Source organism: Neopsephotus bourkii, unplaced genomic scaffold, assembly GCF_033783945.1.
Source record: "Neopsephotus bourkii isolate Nb327-2 ecotype Australia unplaced genomic scaffold, CSIRO-AGI_Nbou_v1 NB_122, whole genome shotgun sequence".
Lineage (NCBI taxonomy): Eukaryota > Metazoa > Chordata > Aves > Psittaciformes > Psittacidae > Neopsephotus > Neopsephotus bourkii.
Genome location: NW_026900639.1, coordinates 1,285,353 through 1,304,797, shown reverse-complemented (window position 1 = coordinate 1,304,797; position 19,445 = coordinate 1,285,353). Strand labels below are relative to the sequence as shown.

The following is a 19,445-nucleotide window of genomic DNA, read 5'->3' as shown; positions in this document are numbered from 1 at the left end:
AGCAGTGCCCACCTAGAATATGCAGGCAAGATGTGATAACCTTGTACAAGTGGAATCAACTCATCTCTACTGAGAAATGTTTTCTGCTGCTTGGGGAAAAAATTGTGTGTGTGGGAAGTTGCCTTAGAAAATCATATTTTCCAGGAATTTTGCTTGCTTTTGTGCCTGGAGATAGAGTGCTGTTATGCCAGCTGGAGTAATCTGGGATCTTTGTACTGCTGTCTGGTATCTCTTAGCGTGAGAAGAGGTAGCCAGCTCCTGTGGTTGCAGATCCTCAAGACAGCTGAGGTGGCAGGGACCTGTGGAGATGGCCTAACCCAGCCTCCTGCTGGGAGCAGACTGTGTCCTCTTGGGGATGAAGACTCCGTGAATTCTCTGGGTAACCTGTTCTACTAATATGTTCACCCCACATTAGTAAGGTCAGGGGTTGACCTGATGCCCTTTTCCTGGGCCTGCTCCAGCATGTTGTGGTCTGTCATGTACTGGTAGCCCCAGATCTGGGAGCTCCAGTCCCCCAGTGCTGTTTCCCTGCTGTGTGATAGGTGATCCCTATGGATGAGGAGCTCACTGTGATCCACAGGAGTGGGGCTGCAGCTGGGGAGCTCGGTGTCACACAGTGGTGGCATCTCTGTGGGCTTATGTAGCTGCTTTGGTGAAAGATTTTCATCACAGAGATGGAGCAGGTGCTATGGAGATGGGCAGATTCATCTGCTGTGCCACAGCAGTTGCCAAGTGCAGGGAGGAACTCTTCTTCCCATTTTTTTTACAAGCTCTGGATCATTCTAGATGGCAGGTACCCATCCCTCTGCCAGCAGCAGGCTGAAACAGGGAATCTGAGTTCCTTCGGTATTGCTCTGAAGGGGTAGGAAGGCAGGTTTGGTCAGGACTAGGGAGAAAATCCCAGCCCTGCTTTGGGGTGACCTCCAGCTTTAGGCAAAGCTTGTGCTCATTAAACTGAAGCCCTGGAAATCCTGCCAGGAGCTTGCTCCTGGTGGCTCCCACCAAGGACCTTACCCCAGTCAGAACACAGCAGGGGCAGAATGGAGCACATCCCAGCCTGCTTTTAGCTGTTGTTGAGAGATGTCTCTTAAACAGGTTAGGAATAAAACACCTGTTCCTCACTAATACTGGGAGGAAGGATGGATTGATTCAGAGTGTGTTGGCTCTAGTTGGGCTGTGTGGCTTTCATGGTGCTTGACAGTGAAGTGAGCTGGGCTATGGGAACCTGCTTGTAGCTGGAGAGCAGTTGGTCTCCTGCTTTGAGTGAGGATGGATGTTCCTGGCATGCTCCTTCCTGGAAAGAGAAGGGGTGGAGGGAGGGTGGAGGCACATTTTAATTGCTTTAAGCTGCCAGAGAGGAGATTTACATGAGATCTGAGGAAATTCTTCCCTGCGAGGGTGGTAAGGCCCTGGCACAGGTTGCCCAGAGAAGCTGTGGCTGCCCCATCCCTGGCAGTATTCAAGGCCAGGTTGGATGGGGCTTGGAGCAACCTGGTCTGGTGGAAGGTGTCCCTGCCTGTGGCAGGGGGTTGGAACTCTGTGAACTTTAATGTCCCATTCAACTCAAGCCGTTCTGTGATTTTATGATTTCTTGGCTACCCTGGTTATTTGCCTGTAGAGACGATTTTCCTGCTGGCCTCCATTGTGCAGGCTCTTACAACATTTCCAATCCATACAATAGCTGCTAGGCTGCCGCAGGTGATCCACTGCAGACTGCTTCCCTGTCTTTCCTGAAGTAATTCTCTGGGCAATGTTAGATGTTAGCCTAGAATTCCTTCGTTTTCCTGCACAGGTGTGCCCCATATCTCTGCTGTTGGCTCAGTTTGCCTTTTCCAGCAGTTGCCGGCTCTTCCTTGTAAAGCTGATCTTGATCTGCAGCACCAAATTCCTTGTGGCTTTTAACTGCTGGTTAATGTAAAGGATGTTGGCCGGTCCAGCAATTCCTTCATGTGCAGATCATTGGGAAATGTCTGCCAAAACTGTGCTTGTTACTCTGGAGTATGCTTCACCCCATGCTGGAGGACTTGGGCTGCAGGGTCATGTTCCACACTGGGGTGTGCGGAGGGGTATGGAAAGCTGAGAAGCTTCTGAGGAGGGGGAAGTAAATAGCTGAAACTGTGAAACAGCTGCTTCTTGAAGCTGGATGGTGCAGGGCAAGTACTCAGCATTAATATAAAAGATATTGAGGGGTTCAGGTATTGACTTGAATCACAGCTTGGTGGGATTTTCTGCTTGCAGGAGAAGTCGCTTGAGCTTCCTTTGTTATCCCAGCTATCCAGTTTGTTCATGCCAGAATAACTGCTGGGTGTTGACAAACCCTGTGCCTGTGTTCCTGTCTGAGACTCCATTGCCACAGGAATGATTCTTGTATGAATGATTCTTCACTTATTTAGTCACTTAAACCATAAAATTATACCGTAGAATCACAGCATATTTTGGGTCAGAAGGAACCCTAAAGCTCATGCAGTTCCATCCCCTCTGCAAGGCAGGGGCACTTTCTACTAAGACCAGGTTGCTCCCAACCCCATCCAACCTGGCCTTGAACACTGCTGTGGATGGAGCAGCCACAGCTTCTCTGGGCAACCTGTGCCAGCGCCTCATCACTCTCACATGGAAGAACTTCCTCAGATCTCATCTCTATCTCCCTTCTGTCAGCTAGAAGCCATTCCCCTTGTCCTGTCACTACATGCCCTTGTAAAAAGGGGCTCCAAAGCTGGATACGGGACTGTGGGGGGCTTTCACAAGAGCACATGGGGAGAATCCTCTACTTCAGCCTGCTGGTCATGCTTCTGGTGATGCAGCCCAGGACACAGTTGGTTTCTGGGCTGCAAGCACACACTGCTGGGTTATGGTGAGCTTCTCGTTGACCAACACCCCCAAGTCCCCCCCTCCTCAGGGCTGCTCTCAGTCCAGTATCCCCCAGCCTGTAGTTGTGTTGATGTAACTAATACACTGTGTGTATTGTTTAGCTTGATTTTTAGGCTAGTGAAAGGACCTGCATGCACTTGCGCCCTGCACTGAGTTGGTTGTGAGCTCAGGGCTGTACTTCAAGGTGGACCAAGCCATGTGGCACTCATTCCAGTATGCTGCCTGTCACCCCCTGCTCTATTCAGTCTCACACCTTGATGCAGCAGCCCTGACCTGATCCCCAGCCATTTTGGGATGAGTAAATTTATCAGTTGGGCTGTGGTTCCCTGTGATAAAGCTCCAGCTACTGCCTTCTGGCATGGTGGCTGCTTGATCACTTCATGCCTTGCTCTGATGCCACGATGCAGAGGGTGTGATGTGAGACTTTTAGCCCCTTTCTCTGAGCTCTGTTCCTGTGCAGAAGTCCCAGCTCTAACCTGAAGACCTGCTTCCAGGATAACTGTAGAGTTTGGAGTCCTAGGAGGTGTGTGCAATGAGCACTGTCACCTGCTCTGCTCCTGGTGGTTTGCTTGTCCCTAGCCTCCTGTGACTTAAGGTGAAAACGCAGCAGAAGCTGTCCAGGCATCTTCTTGTGAGTGAATAGGGTTGGTGCCCTGTCCCAGTGGTTGGGAACCTGTGGAGGGAGGGGTAATGGCTTCAGTCCTTGAAGGGCTTGGCAAGGGTAAGCCTGGCTGCCCTCATCCATTGTCCTGGTGTAGTTGGGCATGCAGGCATTGCCACTGGGGTGCTGGGGGTAAGTTGGCATGCTGCAGACTGCTGCCTCTTGCAGCATGGGGCTGGTGTGGTGGGAGCCTCCTGTTTGTAAAACAGGAGCCCAGCTTCTGAGCTCTCCTCGCTGACAGACTTAGCTTTATGTGTTTGCTGATTCAGGTAAGGTGGTTTGAAGTACAGCTGGGATCCAGCTGTGAGATTCTCTTACAAAGCCTCTAAGCACACAGGACTCCTGTACTGGGGACAGATGGTTAGGAATTGCTGATTGAGGTGCTGCCCTTCCTGCTCTCTGCTTTCCGAAGTCCCCAGCCACTTTGGCTGCCACAGAGCTGGCTGAGCTCAGCCAGAACACCTCTTACGAGGCTATCCTTGGCTCTCCTGCTTGGAGAGTGTTCTCTGGTCCTTCTCTATAGCTGGGACATCACTTACTGTGCACCTGAGCTGATGTTTTCAGACAACAGACTCTTCTGAAACGGCTAAGATATCTCTCCTGCACTATGTTGTGTGAGCCCCGTGTGTAGGTGAGAACAACCGAAGATCCGGATACAGTGCTCTGAAATCCCTTGGGATTCTGCTGCTTATCCCATTAAACTTTAGCAGTTCCGCTTACAAGCCCCAGCGCTCTTCCAGACAAAGCTTGTGAGAACTCCCAAGTGCAACTCAACATTTCCCTAATCACACTTAAACATGTCTGTCTGTGCTGAGCAGCTCGATAAAGAGTAAATCTGATGTCCCTGCTCCCTCTGAAGGGATGGCCTCTGGGTTGGGAAATGGGCTTTTAGCTTCAAGATCTGTCTCATCATCCAAGGCTTTGTGAAGAAGCCAGCCACCCGCTAGACTGAGTTTTAGCAGCTGCTCTCCTTTGAAGTGCCAGTTCTTGGCTTGCTTTGGGGCTTGGCGGGACAATCGTGTCCTTGCTGGCTTTGGCCCAGTTAACAGTGTGCAGGGAAGTGCTCTTTTTCTGTTCTTCGTGCTTCCTCCTTCCTCTGGAGGAAGCCAAAACTGCCTTACGGAGTAGGAGGAGCAGAGGCTGAATGGAGGTGGGATCACATTGGGGGTAGGCTTGAAGTCCAGAGAGGGGGAAATGTGGGATAAAAGCTGGTGAAAAGGGGAAGGGCAGGAGAGATGCCCCTCTGGTGTGCTGGCCTCAAATAGGGCAGGTCTTGTGCCCCATGCTATATGGTGGCATCTTGGTGCTGCTGAACCTTGGCTGCTTGGTGGGAAGGTTTGGATGGTTCTGGTGGACCTTGTGGTGACACACAGCTTGTGGCAAGGAACAGTTTTTAAAGCTATTAAAAAAATTAAGTTTAATTATTGTTCTCAAATTACAGTTACAAAGAAGGTGGAGACTTCCTTTTTAAGAGGAATCACATGGAGAAGAGTGATGGCATCCTGGGGAGATTTTGGTTGGACACAAGAGGAAAATTTTTCACCTTGGGAACAATAAGCTACTGGAATAATCTCACCAGGGAAGCGGTGACTCCTCAGTGCTGGACACATGAGTTGGCTGGACAGGGTGCTGGGCCGTCTAGCGTAGGTAGTGCTTTGCCTAGAAAGTTGGACCAGATCTTTGAGTCCCTTCCAACCTGGGATTGTAGGATTCTATGAACTGTGGCATGAGACATCCCCAGCAGCATGTCTCCTGGTCTGAGGTGTACACCTCCTGGCTGAAGGACTGAGAGTGGCCATTGGTGGGCATGAAGCTGTGGGTATGGGTTGGTTTGGAGTGCCCTTTGCATGGTGCTTACTCAGGAGGAGCTTACGCTGAGGGTCCAAGTGCTGCAGGAGGGCTTCATGGCAGTGCTGTCCTTAGGAAGCTGCTTGTATCTGGATAACTTTGGGACTCTGGTGATACATGGGATCATCCCTTGTGTATGATAGTTGTGTGGCTGTGGTGGTATACTGTGGTTCCAGGCCTCAGGGGTGGAGCAGGGAGGAAATGGGCCTGAAATCATAGTATTCCAGAGTAGTTTGTGTTGGAAGGGACCTTAAAGCCCATCCAGTTCCAACCCCATGCCACAGGCAGGGACACCTTCCACCAGACCAGGTTGCTCCAAGCCCTGTCCAACCTGGCCTTGAACACTGCCAGGGATGGGGCAGCCACAGCTTCTCTGGGCAACCTGTGCCAGGGCTTCACCACCCTCACAGGGAAGAACTCCTTCCTTAGATCCCATCTCAATCTCCCCTCTGTCAGTTTAAAGCCATTCCCCCTTGTCCTGTCCCTACCTGCCCTTGTCAAAAGCCCCTCTGCACCTTTCTTATTGGCCCCTTTAGGCACTGGAAGCTGCTCTAAGGTCTCCCCAGAGCCTTCTCTTCTGCAGGCTGAACAAGCCCAGCTCTCTCAGCCTGTCTCCATAGCAGAGGTGCTTCAGTCTTCAGAGCATCTTTGTTGCTTCCTCTAGACTTGCTCTAACAGCTCCATGTCCTTCTGTTTGGGCCCCAGAGCTGGATGCAGGACTTCAGGGGTGGAGTATATGTCTGTCTGAGTTGATTATGGGGGAGAATACCTTCCCTCAGGTTCCCAAAATAGGGATCCTGGAAATTTAAGAGGCCACTTGAGACCCGGTGCTTGACCCTGACTGCAGGATGCTTAGTGTTTTTGTGGCTGAGGGCAGTGACCTGTGGTGAGGAGGCTGCTGGGAGTGGTAGCCCTGCTCTCCTCCACCCTCGCTCCTGCCCTGTCCTTGGCACTGGCTCTGGAGCTTGTCTTCTGCCCATCCAGCTGCCCACACTCCCTGGGCTGTGCTGTAGTAAGAGCAGGACAGCCCTTTCCTCTGGCAGGCAGTTACTAGATAAGAGGGCCTGCCTTGAGATAGGGGAGGCTGTCCCTGAAACAAGTGAGGGCTGCCAGCAGGCATCAGTGTGGTGCCTGGGAACAGGGATGTATTCCCAGTTATCTTCCCTCCTCAGATTGTGAATGTACCAAACCAGTGCCATTTCTGTAGCCGACTTTTGAGGTTCACAGGCTGCTTCCCACACCAGGCTCCCACCCTGTCCAATGGCAGGTTCTCTGTGGCATGGTGCTTGCAGCTGTATGGCTCCTTCATCTGTGGACTCCTCCCACTCTGGATAGCATTGCTTCCTGGATCTCAAAGTGGGACAAGCAAAGAGCTGGTCACTTCTGTCAGCATTATAAATACATCCACCATGCTGACTTCGAGGGGGCTGCTGCTTGTCCAGGCTGAGGGAGGCTCCTCTAGGCCTCTGGTTACCCCCACTTCACGCACTTTCCTGGTTTTCCCAGTGTTCCTCCGTCCCTATGGCATTGGTGCATCAGAGCTTGATATCAGGAGGGTAATACCAAGAAACATGGTATCTTCCTGGGTGGAAGCAGGGAAGAGTGGGAAGGTAGGTGAGACGGAAAGTATGCTGCCTGCCTCCTTCCGGGTACCACCTGGGTTCTGCTTCTGCTTGGCTGCAGGCAAACCTGAAATGTTCTTCTGATGTGGGAAGGTAGGGACAGGACAAGGGGGAATGGCTTTAAACTGACAGAGGGGAGATTTAGATGGGATGTGAGGAAAGAGTTCTTCCCTGTGAGGGTGGTGAGGCCCTGGCACAGGGTGCCCAGAGAAGCTGTGGCTGCCCCATCCCTGGCAGTGTTCAAGGCCAGGTTGGACAGAGCTTGAAGCAACCTGGTCTAATGGAGGGTGTCCCTGCCCATGGCAGGGCGTTGGAACTGAATGAGCTTGAAGGTCCTTTCCAACCCAAACCATTCTGGGAGTCTATGATCCTGATGTTTCTGCCTCAGCAGCAGCTCCCAGCACATCCTCCCTCTTCCTCTCCCTTGTGTCAGCTGGCACCAGGATGTGAATAGCAACTGTGACTGGAAGCAAGTTCCCTGAGCTGGGAGGCACTGGGGAGGACAAAGCTCTGCTTCAGAGTCACAGTGTGTCCTGATTTCCAGCCATAGGGAATACCTTCCAGCTGGCTGGGACTGGTGTAATCAGATGCTCCGCCTTGGCTGCTCTGGCTTCCCACAACTCCTGGGGGTGTGTTTGGTTTATATTTGCTTTCACCTGCAAGGATGTGCAGAAATACTCGCCCAAATAGAGTGCCAGGGTGATGGTGAGGTGTCTTCTGTGAGGCTTGGGGATACAGCTCTTCCGGAAGCCCTGCTTGATGCTCACATGGAGCTTGAACACGTTGTCTTCTTGTGGGTACTTGTGGGAAGCAGAAGTAAAGCATCCTCACTGGTGCTGCTTGATGTCAAGGTGTCTCCACCCCTATTACTTTTCACCTCGATGCATATCCTGGTTGTGTCTCCTACAGGTTTTGAGCCTGGAGTTGGGCTGGTGGCAAGGGCATTGCTGAGGTCATCTCTGTGGGGGGGTTCTTCCAGGGCAAGAAGTGGCCATGGCACCATGCAAGGGGGCACTTACTGGGGGTTGAGTCTTCACAACCATGGAAGTGAATGGTCCCATGTAGGACCTTCAGCCTTTAGGAACCTTCACGGTACCCCAGACTGCTGCTTTGCTGCAGAGGCCGGCATGGGGAAGGACAGATTCGGCAGCTTAATGCAACACAGATATTTTGCTGGGCTCGTGTCCCTGTGTCCAAATAGTTTTACTGTTGTGGGTTTTGCTCGGTACAGAATAACTCTACCATGTAATTGGGTAAATACTTGCTTTGCTGTTTGGTTAGAGAATGGCAGACAAAGCTAAAGCTTCCTCAGACTGCATTGCTCACACAGAATTCTGGCTGAAGTAATAATATCAGCTTGAAGAAGTGTAACTTGAACTCTGTAAAGCTTCCCATGATGGAAGCTGTGACCCCACAGAGGTCTGGTTCTAGCCCCAGGTAAAAGCATGAGGGATCCCTGATCCTGCAACCCTCATTTAAGCCTCTGCCTCCCTCATTTGGGTGTAACATCCAGAAAGCAGAAAATGTTTTCTCTTTCAGAGGGGCAGCCTGTTTCTATGCTGGGGAAAGGCTGAAGTCATGCAGGAGTAGCACTCTGAGACAAGACTGTGTCTGTTTAGTCCAGAGACTCTCTGAACTTGAGCAGTTTCCATGTTTCCCATCTGCTGCCTTGTTTCACAGGGGCTTACCAGCTGTACTGGTAGATATGAAGCTTTGCCCTGTGGGGTGTTTAGTCAGAGACTCATCCGTGTGGACCAATGGCACACAGCAGAGCCCGGTTCTCCTGGTGTATTGTAGAATCGCATTGGGTTGGAAGGGACCTTAAAGCTCATATAATTCCAACCCCCTGCAACGGGCAGAGACACATTCCACTAGACCAGGCTTCTCCAAGCCCAGTCCAACCTGGCCTTGAACACTGCCAGGGATGGGGCAGCCACAGCTTCTCTGGGCAACCTGTGCCAGGGCCTCACCACCCTCACAAGGAAAAACTTCTTCCTCAGATCTCATCTCAATCTCCCCTCTGTCAGTTTAAAGCCATTCCCCCTTGTCCTGTCCCTACCTGCCCTTGCCAAAAGCCCCTCTGCAGCTTTCATGTTGGCTCCTTTAGGCACTGGAAGCTGCTCTAAGATCTCCCTGGAGCCTTCTCTTCTGCAGGCTGAACACATCCATCTCTCTCAGCCTGTCTCCATAGCAGAAGTGCTTCAGCCCTCTGTTCATTAGGTTTTGGATGACTTTGTTCTGTTTCTCTTCTTTCCAAAGAAGCTTCATGATTTTCACCTCCAAGTCTGAGAACGGTACCTGGTTGCTGTGTTTCCATGCTGTGGCATGCCTGTGTTTGGAGTGATAACTCCAGTGGGGAATGAGCTTCCAACTGAGGAGGTAGAGCTCAGTGAGCAGCTTGGCAGTGGAAGGTGTGAGGAGAGAGGTGATGACAGGCCGGTGGCATCACAAGTTGCGCTGCAGCCATGGTCCGTACAGCTTGGCAGATCCCCTCCAAGAGCCTGGCAGAGCTTTAGAACCATTTGGTGGGGTGAGCCAGGAATGGGATTTAAAGCAGGAGATTTGGATGAAGGAGAAGCTGGAGGGTGGTCTAGTTGCACAACTTGCGTTTCCATTTCTGATGTGAGATGGAAGGAGAGTTAGACTCTACACTTAGCTTTAGACACAGCTGATTTCTCCAGGCTGAGCTGTTGGGTCGCCCTTTCCTCCTTTCCTCCCCAGGAGCTGGGAGACCTGGTGCCTGTAGAACCAGCCCAAACCCAGGTGAGGGACGCCACAGGGACTGTGGGGAGTCTGACATATGGATTTCCAACTTATTTCACATTTCTGATCTCATACTACAGCTGGTTCCTGCCTTGATTTTGATGCCATACTTTTAAAACACTCAAGATTTTCTCAGGGGGCAAGGTAGGACAACCAAAACTCACTGCATCAGCTCTGCAGGGAAGGTAAAGCCACTGGAGAGCAGCACTGGCCATCGTGGTGTCACTGCCTTTTGGTGCCTTAAGGGCAGGTAAAAGCAGAACTAGGGGCTGAAATAAATGGGATTAATTATGCTCTGTAGCATAAGGGGAGCTCATGTGCTTTCCTCTTGTTCTGGGTGGCTGAAGTGGGCAAAAAGTGAGGTCTGGAAACCTTCCAGGTTGGAGGTAGCTGTTGTCATGGGTGGCTCAGCCTCTGTGCTTACAGTGGAGAGAGCACTGTGAATAAATAAAAATAACTCTGAAATAAATTAACTTTGTCAGGAAAGCAGTGAAAGGATTTATGGAAACCAAGAGAACTGCCAAGCTGAAACCGGAGCACAAAGGTCAGAGCCTGACTGACCCGCCAGTGCGTAATGAGAGCTCAGACTTCCTCCTCTGCCTTTGAGTTCTTCTGGGCAGGAATACCAATGGTAAAAGGATTCCTAAATCACTGGGTTTATCCAAGTCTTGGCATAATGTTAAGTAAACAAATATTCTCAAGAAATTGGCTCCTAACAGAGGAAATGTCAGGAGCCAGCCTGAGTGGTGGTGAAATTCCAGGCTTTGGACTCTGCCCGTGGCAAGTGTCTTACATGTGTGCCTGAGGTTGGGAAGCCTGAACCATCGGCATCCTTTAAGGCAAGGTATTGCCTCACCTCGGCTGGAGACAGCCGCCTGATCCTGCTCCTCCAGAGGGGAACTGCAGCGGATGCAGTTGAAGGGAGTTTTCAGGTCTGTGCCAGCAGTCAGGCCAAGGCTCTTGCTCTGGTTTCTCATCTTGCACCTCCCTGCTTCCCACCTGCCAGCCTGCATGGGTCCTTCCTGAGCCTGCCAAGCTTAATTTCAGCATGAAAAACTCCCAATTTTTGCTCCATGCTGGCTTGTTTTGCTTCCATTCTCCACTCTGGCAGCTATATGTGCTGCTGTATCATAGGGGGAAGCTCTGGGGCAGCACCCCCTTGCCTTGTCACCTACCCTCTGGAAATATACAGTCGTGTCCCTGAGCTGTTGTCTTGTTTCCCTTGTGTAGCTTCTGTCTGCTTCATTTCAAAACAGCTTTGGGAGTTGGTGCTGGCAGCACTTTCTGTGTCTGTGCTTGGTGGATGGCTAATCCCATGTGCTGGGACTGCACCAGATCCCAGCCAGCTGAGGATGTAGGGAATATATGATAAGCCCAGATCTTGAAAAGAGAGAGCAGAGAATTCTGGAAGCATTTCTGCAAATTTAATTTGACTTGTATAAAATTCTGCTTGTCTTTTTCCTGTTCTAGTAGCTTTAATACCATTCCGAAGAGATACTTAGAAGCAGTGTTTCCATGAAGTCCTTCAAATTCTTTGCTTAGTCTTACCGAACTTGTGTGCATCTGCAGACTTGGTCACCAGCTTCTCCTTGTCTCCCAAAGTACCTTTTTGTGTTTACCTAGCTAGAAGCTAGCTATACCACACCCTTCTTGTGTCTGTGCACTAGGAGTTTGCCAAGCAGACTTTTCTTAACCAAAGCAAGTACACTAAGCTCTAAAAATCAACTCCGACAGTGCACTTTGTGCTGCTGGATGTGGACATGGGGTTGAGTGAATGTCTGGGCTTCCCTGCTTTTGTTTTGTAACCTTCTTAGGTTAATAACCTAAAGTGATTTCTTGATTAAAAGCAGGAAATGGCCACCTTTCCTGGTTTAATTTGAGGTGTGAAGTCTCCTTTGAGAGCAGCTTGCACATGAGGCAGGAAATATGGAAAATCTCCAGAGCCCGGCTGAGCTAACATGAAGAGCTGGTGGTGGTGAGTTGCTGCATTAGTGACCTACCATCCCATAAAGGGTTTTCTTTGTTTTCTTTTACTGCTGGAAATGAATGATGCTTCCACCCAAGGCAGATGAGCTCTGTCTGCCTTGTGTAGGTCCAGCCAGGCTGTTTCTGGAAGACTTTATTCTGGAAGAATAAAGCTGGAGTCACACTTGAAGCTGGAACAGTGCTGGATTTAGAGGAGCAGTTGCCTCAGGGAGCTGGATGTCACCTTGGGAAGTGTTCCTTGCAGGGTTTGCCTAGGACTGGTGCTTGATGATGACGACATGGAAACCAGTGACACCACGTCTTCAGCTGGCTTTGTTCATGGAAAACACCGGTGAAGAGGTCTTTGTGCACAGGGGGAGACTGAGTTTGAGAGGAGACAGTTCTAGTGTGTCTTAAATAGCTTGGACAGTCATCCCTGAGCTGTGGGACACAAAGGCAAGTTACCCACGCGGCTCCTTTATTCTCTTGCATGTTGTAAATCACACGTGACCTTGGACACCACAAGCTGCACAGTGAGACAGTATAAACCACCTTTCTTCTAAGGACTCCTGAAGGAGCTGGCACCACTTTACATCCCTGGTTTTTATGGAAAGGGTCCCTCTGTGCTCCCAGTACAGTCTGTGTCTGGAGAAGGAAAGAAAAGCTTCAAGGTGCATAAGCTGCACACACACATTCTCAGTGTAGGGATTTTGGCTCCTTCGACCAATGGAAATGAATAGCAGCACATCCCAAAGAACACACTAAAACAACCCAGACTTTGTTTCTTACTGCCAGAAACATCCCAGATTCCTTACTTGACAGTCTAGACAAAAACCTGCCTGGGAGTTTATGTCTACACTGAGTCAATGCAAAGGGTGTTTCCTTGTGAAAGCATCCTCCCAGCAGACAGCCATAAACTATGTAATTGCATCTCTGGGTGTTTCACCTTTCTTCTTTCAGTATGCAAAGAATGGGAATAATCTCCTGAAAAATGAAGTTCAAGTGGCTGTGCTGGAGGACAAGCCTCCAGCTGGGGCCCAGCTGTGCTTAGACATTCCCATGGCTGCTCCTCCTCCTCTCCTTTGCCTTCTGTTCCCTTCCCTCTTCATGACATGCATGATCTCATGTGACGAACATCAGCAAGCCAGAACCTCCCCTTACCTGTGACTGCCTGAGCTGGTGTCTGTTTGCCAGTACCCTGCTGCCTGCTCTCCCTGGGATGCCCATCCACCTCCTGGACCCAGAATATTGATCTTTTTCTGTGTGGGTGGCCTTCCACATCTGCTTCCAAGGTTTGAAGAGGCAGCTGGACTGGGAAGTGTGGTCTCCCCTCCTTAAAATCCTCCCTGCAGCTGGCAGGGTCCTGGGAACTCCACATAAACAACCTGCAGAGGTCCATCAGCATCAGTCAGTGCTTTGCTGTACAACCACCCCTTTGAGACTATGCTTGTCATGCCACTTCCTGCTGTTCCCAGGACCTGGACTGGCACAGCTGAGGGAGGCACCAAAATGGTGGGAGAGACCTCCTGGATCAGCTTCTGATGCTGGAAAACCTTTGGATGCTGTGGGGATGGACAAATGGCAGCTATCTCCTTAGGGATTTGTTTGTGAGAAGCTCCATCTTCAGTGTGACTCTAAAGGCTGGGCTTAAGCAGAAAACTCTGGAGGTTTAGTTTTGGATAGAAAAAAACCTTAGGGATGTGAAATAAATGTTTGAACTTAAAAATAAGGCGTGTGTTCAAAATCTTTTAGTCCTGATACTGTGGATAGAAATGTTTTGGGAAAATCAAGGATCACAAAATCATACAATCACAGGTTGGCTTGGGTTTGAAGGGACCTTAAAGCTCGTGTAATTCCACCCCCCTGCAACGGGCAGAGACACATTCCACCAGACCAGGCTCCTCCAAGCCCAGTCCAACCTGGCCTTGAACACTGCCAGGGATGGGGCAGCCACAGCTTCTCTGGGCAACCTGTGCCAGGGCCTCACCACCCTCACAGGGAAGAGCTTCTTGCTCACATCTCATCTAAACCTCACCTCTGTCAGCTGGGTTAAATTCTGTCCAGTCCTGCAGAGGCAGATTCATGGAATTAGGGAGGGGGGCAGCAAGAGATCAAATCAAGCCTGTGAGCTCCTGTACTGCTTTGAGAGGTGTGCTGCTCCTAGAGGAGGGCTTAGCCGGTGGCTGTGTTGATGCCCTTCCCTCTCATTCTCAGCCCTGAGGCTCCACTGCAGCCTGCGAGGCTGCGTAAGGGCGAGCCTCCTGTGTGTCTCTGCCTCTGGCCTCTTCCAGATGCATCAGCTCAGCTGTGAATCCAGGGATGAAAGCTGTGGGTGGAGGCCCGAGCCAGGCCTTAGGAATCTCTCCGGCAGGAGGAACAAGGCTCTGCTAAAAATAGCCGGGGAAAATTCCTTTCCTCTTGCCTTAGAGGAAAATCCTGTCAGGGAGGCTGGAGCCTGGCTTAGCTGGTAGGGCGGTCCCAGATGTGAAAACACAGAGCTGAGCCTTGCTTTGTAAGTGGGCTTTGTGTAGCCGTTGCCTTTCATCTCGAGCTGCCACCCTCTTTGTGTTTTTGAAGCTGCACTCGGGTGCCAGGCTCACTGGTTTTAGGAAGAGTTTGTTTGTCCATCACTTGTATTTGATGATGTGTTTGGCTGAGGAGTGGCTTTGAATCAAACGCAGTGATGTCAAATCTGCGTGAAATAGGGATTTTTTTTTATTGTTTTACTCTGATGCCACTGAGGTCAGCTTCATGTCGGCCTGCAGGGAGATGAGGAGCAGCAAGAGGTACCAGGGCCAGGCAGATGAAGTCAGGTCATGTGGAGCCATGTGAGGACCTGGAGATTGTCCCACCAGAAGGCTGCTGGGCAGGATGGTAGGATCTAGAGGCTCTCTGAGCAGCCAGAATGATCTCAGAGAAGATCTGTCTGCTGGCTGGGTTGGAGGAAAGCTGTCAGGGCTAGAAAGGGGACCCATGAGAAGCTCACCATGACCCGGCAGTGTGTGCTTGGGCCCAGCAGCCAACCATGTCCTGGACTGCATCACCAGCAGCGTGACCAGCAGGTCAAGGAAGGGCATTCTCCCCCTTTGCTCTGCTCTGGTGAGATCCCACCTGCAGTCCTGCTCTGGGCAGCAACGTAAGAAGGATGTGGTGCTGTTGGAGTGAGTCCAGAGGAGGCCACAAAGATGCTCTGAGGCCTGGAGCACCTCTGCTATGGAGACAGGCTGAGAGAGCTGGGCTTGTTCAGCCTGGAGAAGATGGTCTTCAGCATAGATCCCACATAGACCTTCAGGGGGGTTCTCCATGGCTCCTGTTGCTGAGCTCCTGATGTATTCTGAATAGTGCATTTGTGGGACCTAGGGTAGTGGGGACCATCCCGTCTTACCAGAGGCTGTTTTCCTACCACACATCAGCACCAAATGATGTTCCTCAGTGAAACTACCTCTGAAGTTATATGTGGAGAGAGGGTCCTGCTCCTTAGCGGTGAACCAGCCACCCATCCCTGCTCAGAAACCGGGGCTGCCAGCACTGGGCTGGGTGCCACTGCTGGTCAGACAACTGCAAATCTGCTTGGCTTTGCTGCGTGCATTGCTGAGCTGCTTGTGGAACATGAGTTTTGGCTTGTGCTCAGTTCCTTGGGCTGTAGACGGCAGTCAAAGGCAGCTCAGTCCTATTCATAGCAAAGATAGGAGCTAATTCCTTGACCATCCCGTTGCAAGTTCAGGTTTCTTTGGGGATGAGCTTGAGTATTGGTCAAAACAAACCTAATTACAGGGACAGGAAGATCTGGAAAAGGTCGCATCTACCTGAATGCCCTAGCTGCTCCTGGTACTTGTTTGAGTCCTTCTGCCTTGTTCTGGTCCAGGACCAGAGGAGGTCTTGGTGGGCATCAGTAAGCAACATGTCATAGGATCACAGAGTGGTTTGGGTTGGAAGGGACCTTAAAGCTCATCCGGTTCCAACCCCCTGCCACAGGCAGGGACACCTTCCACTAGACCAGGCTCCTCCAAGCCCCATCCAACCTGGCCTTGAACACTGGCAGGGATGGGGCAGCCACAGCTTCTCTGGGCAACCTGTGCCAGGGCCTCACCACCCTCACACGGAAGAACTTCTTCCTCACATCATCTCAATCTCCCCTCTGTCAGTTTAAAGCCATTCCCCCTTGTCCTGTCCCTACCTGCCCTTGTCAAAAGCCCCTCTGCAGCTTTCTCGTCAGCCCCTTTAGGCACTGGAAGCTGCTCTAAGGTCTTTCTCTTAGAGCAGCTTTCTCTTCTCCAGGCTGAGCAACTCCCGGTCTCCCCCTTCAGGTATTACTGTTGCGGTGCTTCTCTGTGGCACAAAGGAATATAAATAATAAGCTCTTCTGGCAGGGCTGCGCACTTGCAACGTTACTTTGAGGATACAGAGTACATACTCATCGTGTGTCTGGCTTTCTCAAGTCAGAATCTACCTATGCTCTCATTGCCCTTGGCTTATGGCACACGGTGGCTGCTGCTGGGAAGCCTATTCTGCACCCACAAAGCCATGTTTCTGTGGCATCGCCACACTAGAGTCTGGTTGGAGTTTGTTTCTAACCTGCCACATCTTCTCTAAACAAGCTGAATGCGGTTTATTTCTTGCTTGGTTTCACATTTTGTTGTGACAGGCATCTCCTGTGACTTCTTGTCCTTCCACACATGCCCTGTGGTCCTTTCTTCATTTCCTTGTGTCCGCCACTGACAGTAAACTCACACAGAGCCCCTTTGGGATTATTATTTCACACAGTGCTGTATCACGTGCTCCCTTTGTGCAGATACTCCCTTCACTGAAGCTTTCACGTCACCGGTACGCTTAAGATTGGCTTTGTGATCTGCTCCCAAGCATAGCCCGGTTCTGAAGCGCTGCTGGCAGCTCTCTAGGAGAGTTCTGCCTTCACCCAAAGTGAGCGTGCTGTGCATCCCTTTAGCAACAGGATAACTGGATTTGGGATGCAGGCTGTCCTGGGGATGCACTGCCAGCCAGCAGCAGCACTGAGTGGCTGTTTAGAGCTCTGGCTCCATTAATCTCCATGCAGACGTGCTGGGTGAGAATTAGCCTTACAAATTTGAGATAATCCACTCAAGGGGATTAAGAAGCTGTTTCTGCCGCTAACAGAAGGATGCACTTTCACTTTTGTGTTCAGCTCAAAGGCTTGAATGTATTTAAAGGGACCATGCAAGGCCTCAGTGGTTTTTTGATGGATGAAAGAGGCTGGGCTCTGAATGAAAGCAGGAAATTGAAACTGCCGGTGCTCCAGCTGGAGCAGTGGTGATCTAAATGAAGTTTAAATCCTCCCTTTTCCCAGAAACAGCTCTCTTGGGATGTCCAAAGCCCAGTGGGAACTGGGGCCAGGATGCATGGCTGAGTGTGCAGGCCCAACAAGCCACCAGCTTGGTGGCAGTTGGTCCCTGGCACTCACCGGTACCACGTGCCATGGGCCTAGGTGAGTTCTGGGGGGACACTGGTGGGGCATGTTCCATTCTGGTTCCTCTCCAGTGTCTCTCATTCAAACCTATGTGACTTTTGCCAAGGGCAGGCAGGGACAGGACAAGGGGGAATGGCTTTAAACTGACAGAGGGGAGATTGAGATGAGATCTGAGGCAGAAGTTCTTCCCTGTGAGGGTGGTGAGGCCCTGGCACAGGTTGCCCAGAGAAGCTGTGGCTGCCCCATCCCTGGCAGTGTTCAAGGCCAGGTTGGATGGGGCTTGAAGCAACCTGGTCTGGTGGAAGGTGTCCCTGCCTGTGGCGGGGGGTTGGAACTGGGTGAGCTTTAAGGTCCCTTCTGACCCAAACCAGTCTGTGATTCTATGCATTAGCCAAGTCTTAAATGCCTCCTTAAATGGATGAAATTACCTTTCTCCTCCTGGGTTTCAGAGGCATTGGTAGCAGGAGGTCCTGAGAATTGACTTAAGTTTCCCTGAAGAGTGACTATGTTTCCCATCCTCTTCTGAGAGCATGAAATGCTGAGTCCTGGCTGGCACAAGGTGTTCATGTAACCCCTTCCATGCTGCTTCTCCTGATTTCAAGATGCTTTTATATGCTTTTGAGAAGCAAGCCATGTGGGAATGAGCTCCTGGCATCTCTTGCCTGCGCTGCCCTGTGCTGCCAGTGCTTGGCCGGTTCCCTGGCACAGGGATGAACCCGTCCTTTCCAGGCAAGCCCTGCTCCCCATCCTAGTGGCTTTTACGGGCTGCCCAAGCTGTTCTGCTGCAGATGCCTCTGGACCAGAGAGAAGTGCAGGAACGTGGGCTGGGAAGTTGCGTTCAGAGGTTGATATCGTGGGAAAGGAGGAGTTGGGGGAGAAAACAAGCTTATTTTATGGGTTTTAAGGAGAAACGAGATCCTTCTTTCCCTGACCCTACTAATCAGGCAGCATGCTGGAGCGGTTCACTTGCACTCCTGGATGGGAAGAACCTGCAAAGGTGCAAGCACCAACGAGGTGCAGCCTGTCAGGTCTTTGGGTGCCACTTCTCCAACTGCCCTCCTTTTTGCCTCTGCTCAACACACAGATTTCATCAGGGAAATCACTGCCTTCACCTGTTTAATTTGATTCTCTGCTTGTGAAATGAGCAACTTGTTTTCATTAATCCTCTGGGCCTGATTCGGGCTCACGTTTGAGCCCTGCAAGGCTCTCTTGAACACTTTGCACTCTCCTGAAGGGCCTCCTGGGAGGCCTTGGCTCAGGCAGGAAAGTCTTAACCTCGTTTCCAAGCTTTGCCTTTCAAATGTGAATCTTAAGGACTAGAAATACAGAATCTGAAAAAGCTTCACAGCCCTTGGTCTCAATAGATCATAGAATCCCAGAATGGTTTGGGTTGGAAGTGACCTTGAAGCTCATCCAGTTCCAACCCCCTGTTACGGGCAGGGACACCTTCCACCAGACCAGGTTGCTCCAAGCCCCATCCAGCCTGGCCTTGAGCACTGCGAGGGATGGGGCAGCCACAGCTTTTCTTGGAGAACAAAACAGCTCCAAAACTCCGGGGAAGAACCAGGGTTAAAAACTCCTGTTGGCTGGGGATATTTCCATCCTGGGTGCAACTCCAGGCTGTAGTGGCAAAGGTCAAAGGATGCCGAGGAGTTCCAGGGTGTTTATGGGTGTAGGAGGCGGGCCAGTGTGTCTGGGAGCCAGGAACACGATCAAGCTTTCTGAAATGGGCTTCGGCACCTCACTTTGCCTTGTGCCTGGCCCTGTTGCTGCCAGACCTTGCTAGTTCTTAACCAGCAACTTGATTTTGTCGCTGTTGCTGCGTGTAACAGAAGGAAGCTGTGGTTATTGCACTTCCTGGCCACGAGCTGGGTTCGCCTGCCCTTCAGCACGGGCTGCGAGCTTGGGAAGCCCCTGAGACAAGGATAGCAGCTTCTCTCGCCCCTCGGAGGTGTTTCCAGTGAAGCCACCAAAGGCCCTGCTCCAGCACTGTTTGGTTCTGTTCCCCGTTAGTTGGGTACTTCAATGGAGAATGAGGTAGGTGCTGGTTTTGTGTTGGCTACCAGAAATGGAGAAGCTGCTGCTCCACGTTGCATCATGTGGGGTAACGCCTTGGGCTTTGGTTTGGGCTTTGGTTTCAGGGGGCGTGGGATGGTCCTGTCACAGCATCCTCCCAGCCCTACAGGGGCTGCCTGCATCCTCGAGGGAAAAGTAAGTTTCTTCTGGTTTGCTCCATGTGGCCTGGGACAGATCCAGCAGCCTTGGCCTGGAGAGG

General features: G+C 51.2%; 1 protein-coding gene across 2 annotated transcripts in view; it reads left to right on the top strand.

Annotated features, from left to right (window-relative positions):
- Positions 1 to 19,445, top strand: part of CCM2 (CCM2 scaffold protein) — a 31,523-nt gene that overhangs the window by 1,865 nt on the left and 10,213 nt on the right. The window contains exon 2 of one of the 2 annotated variants that reach the window (XM_061365956.1): positions 19,003 to 19,207. The exons of the other annotated variant lie outside the window; for it this stretch is intronic. Within the exon in view, the coding sequence (XP_061221940.1) occupies positions 19,196 to 19,207 (12 nt within the window). The 5' untranslated portion in view covers positions 19,003 to 19,195. The remainder of the gene's footprint in view (positions 1 to 19,002; positions 19,208 to 19,445) is intronic. 2 annotated transcript variants of the gene reach the window in all.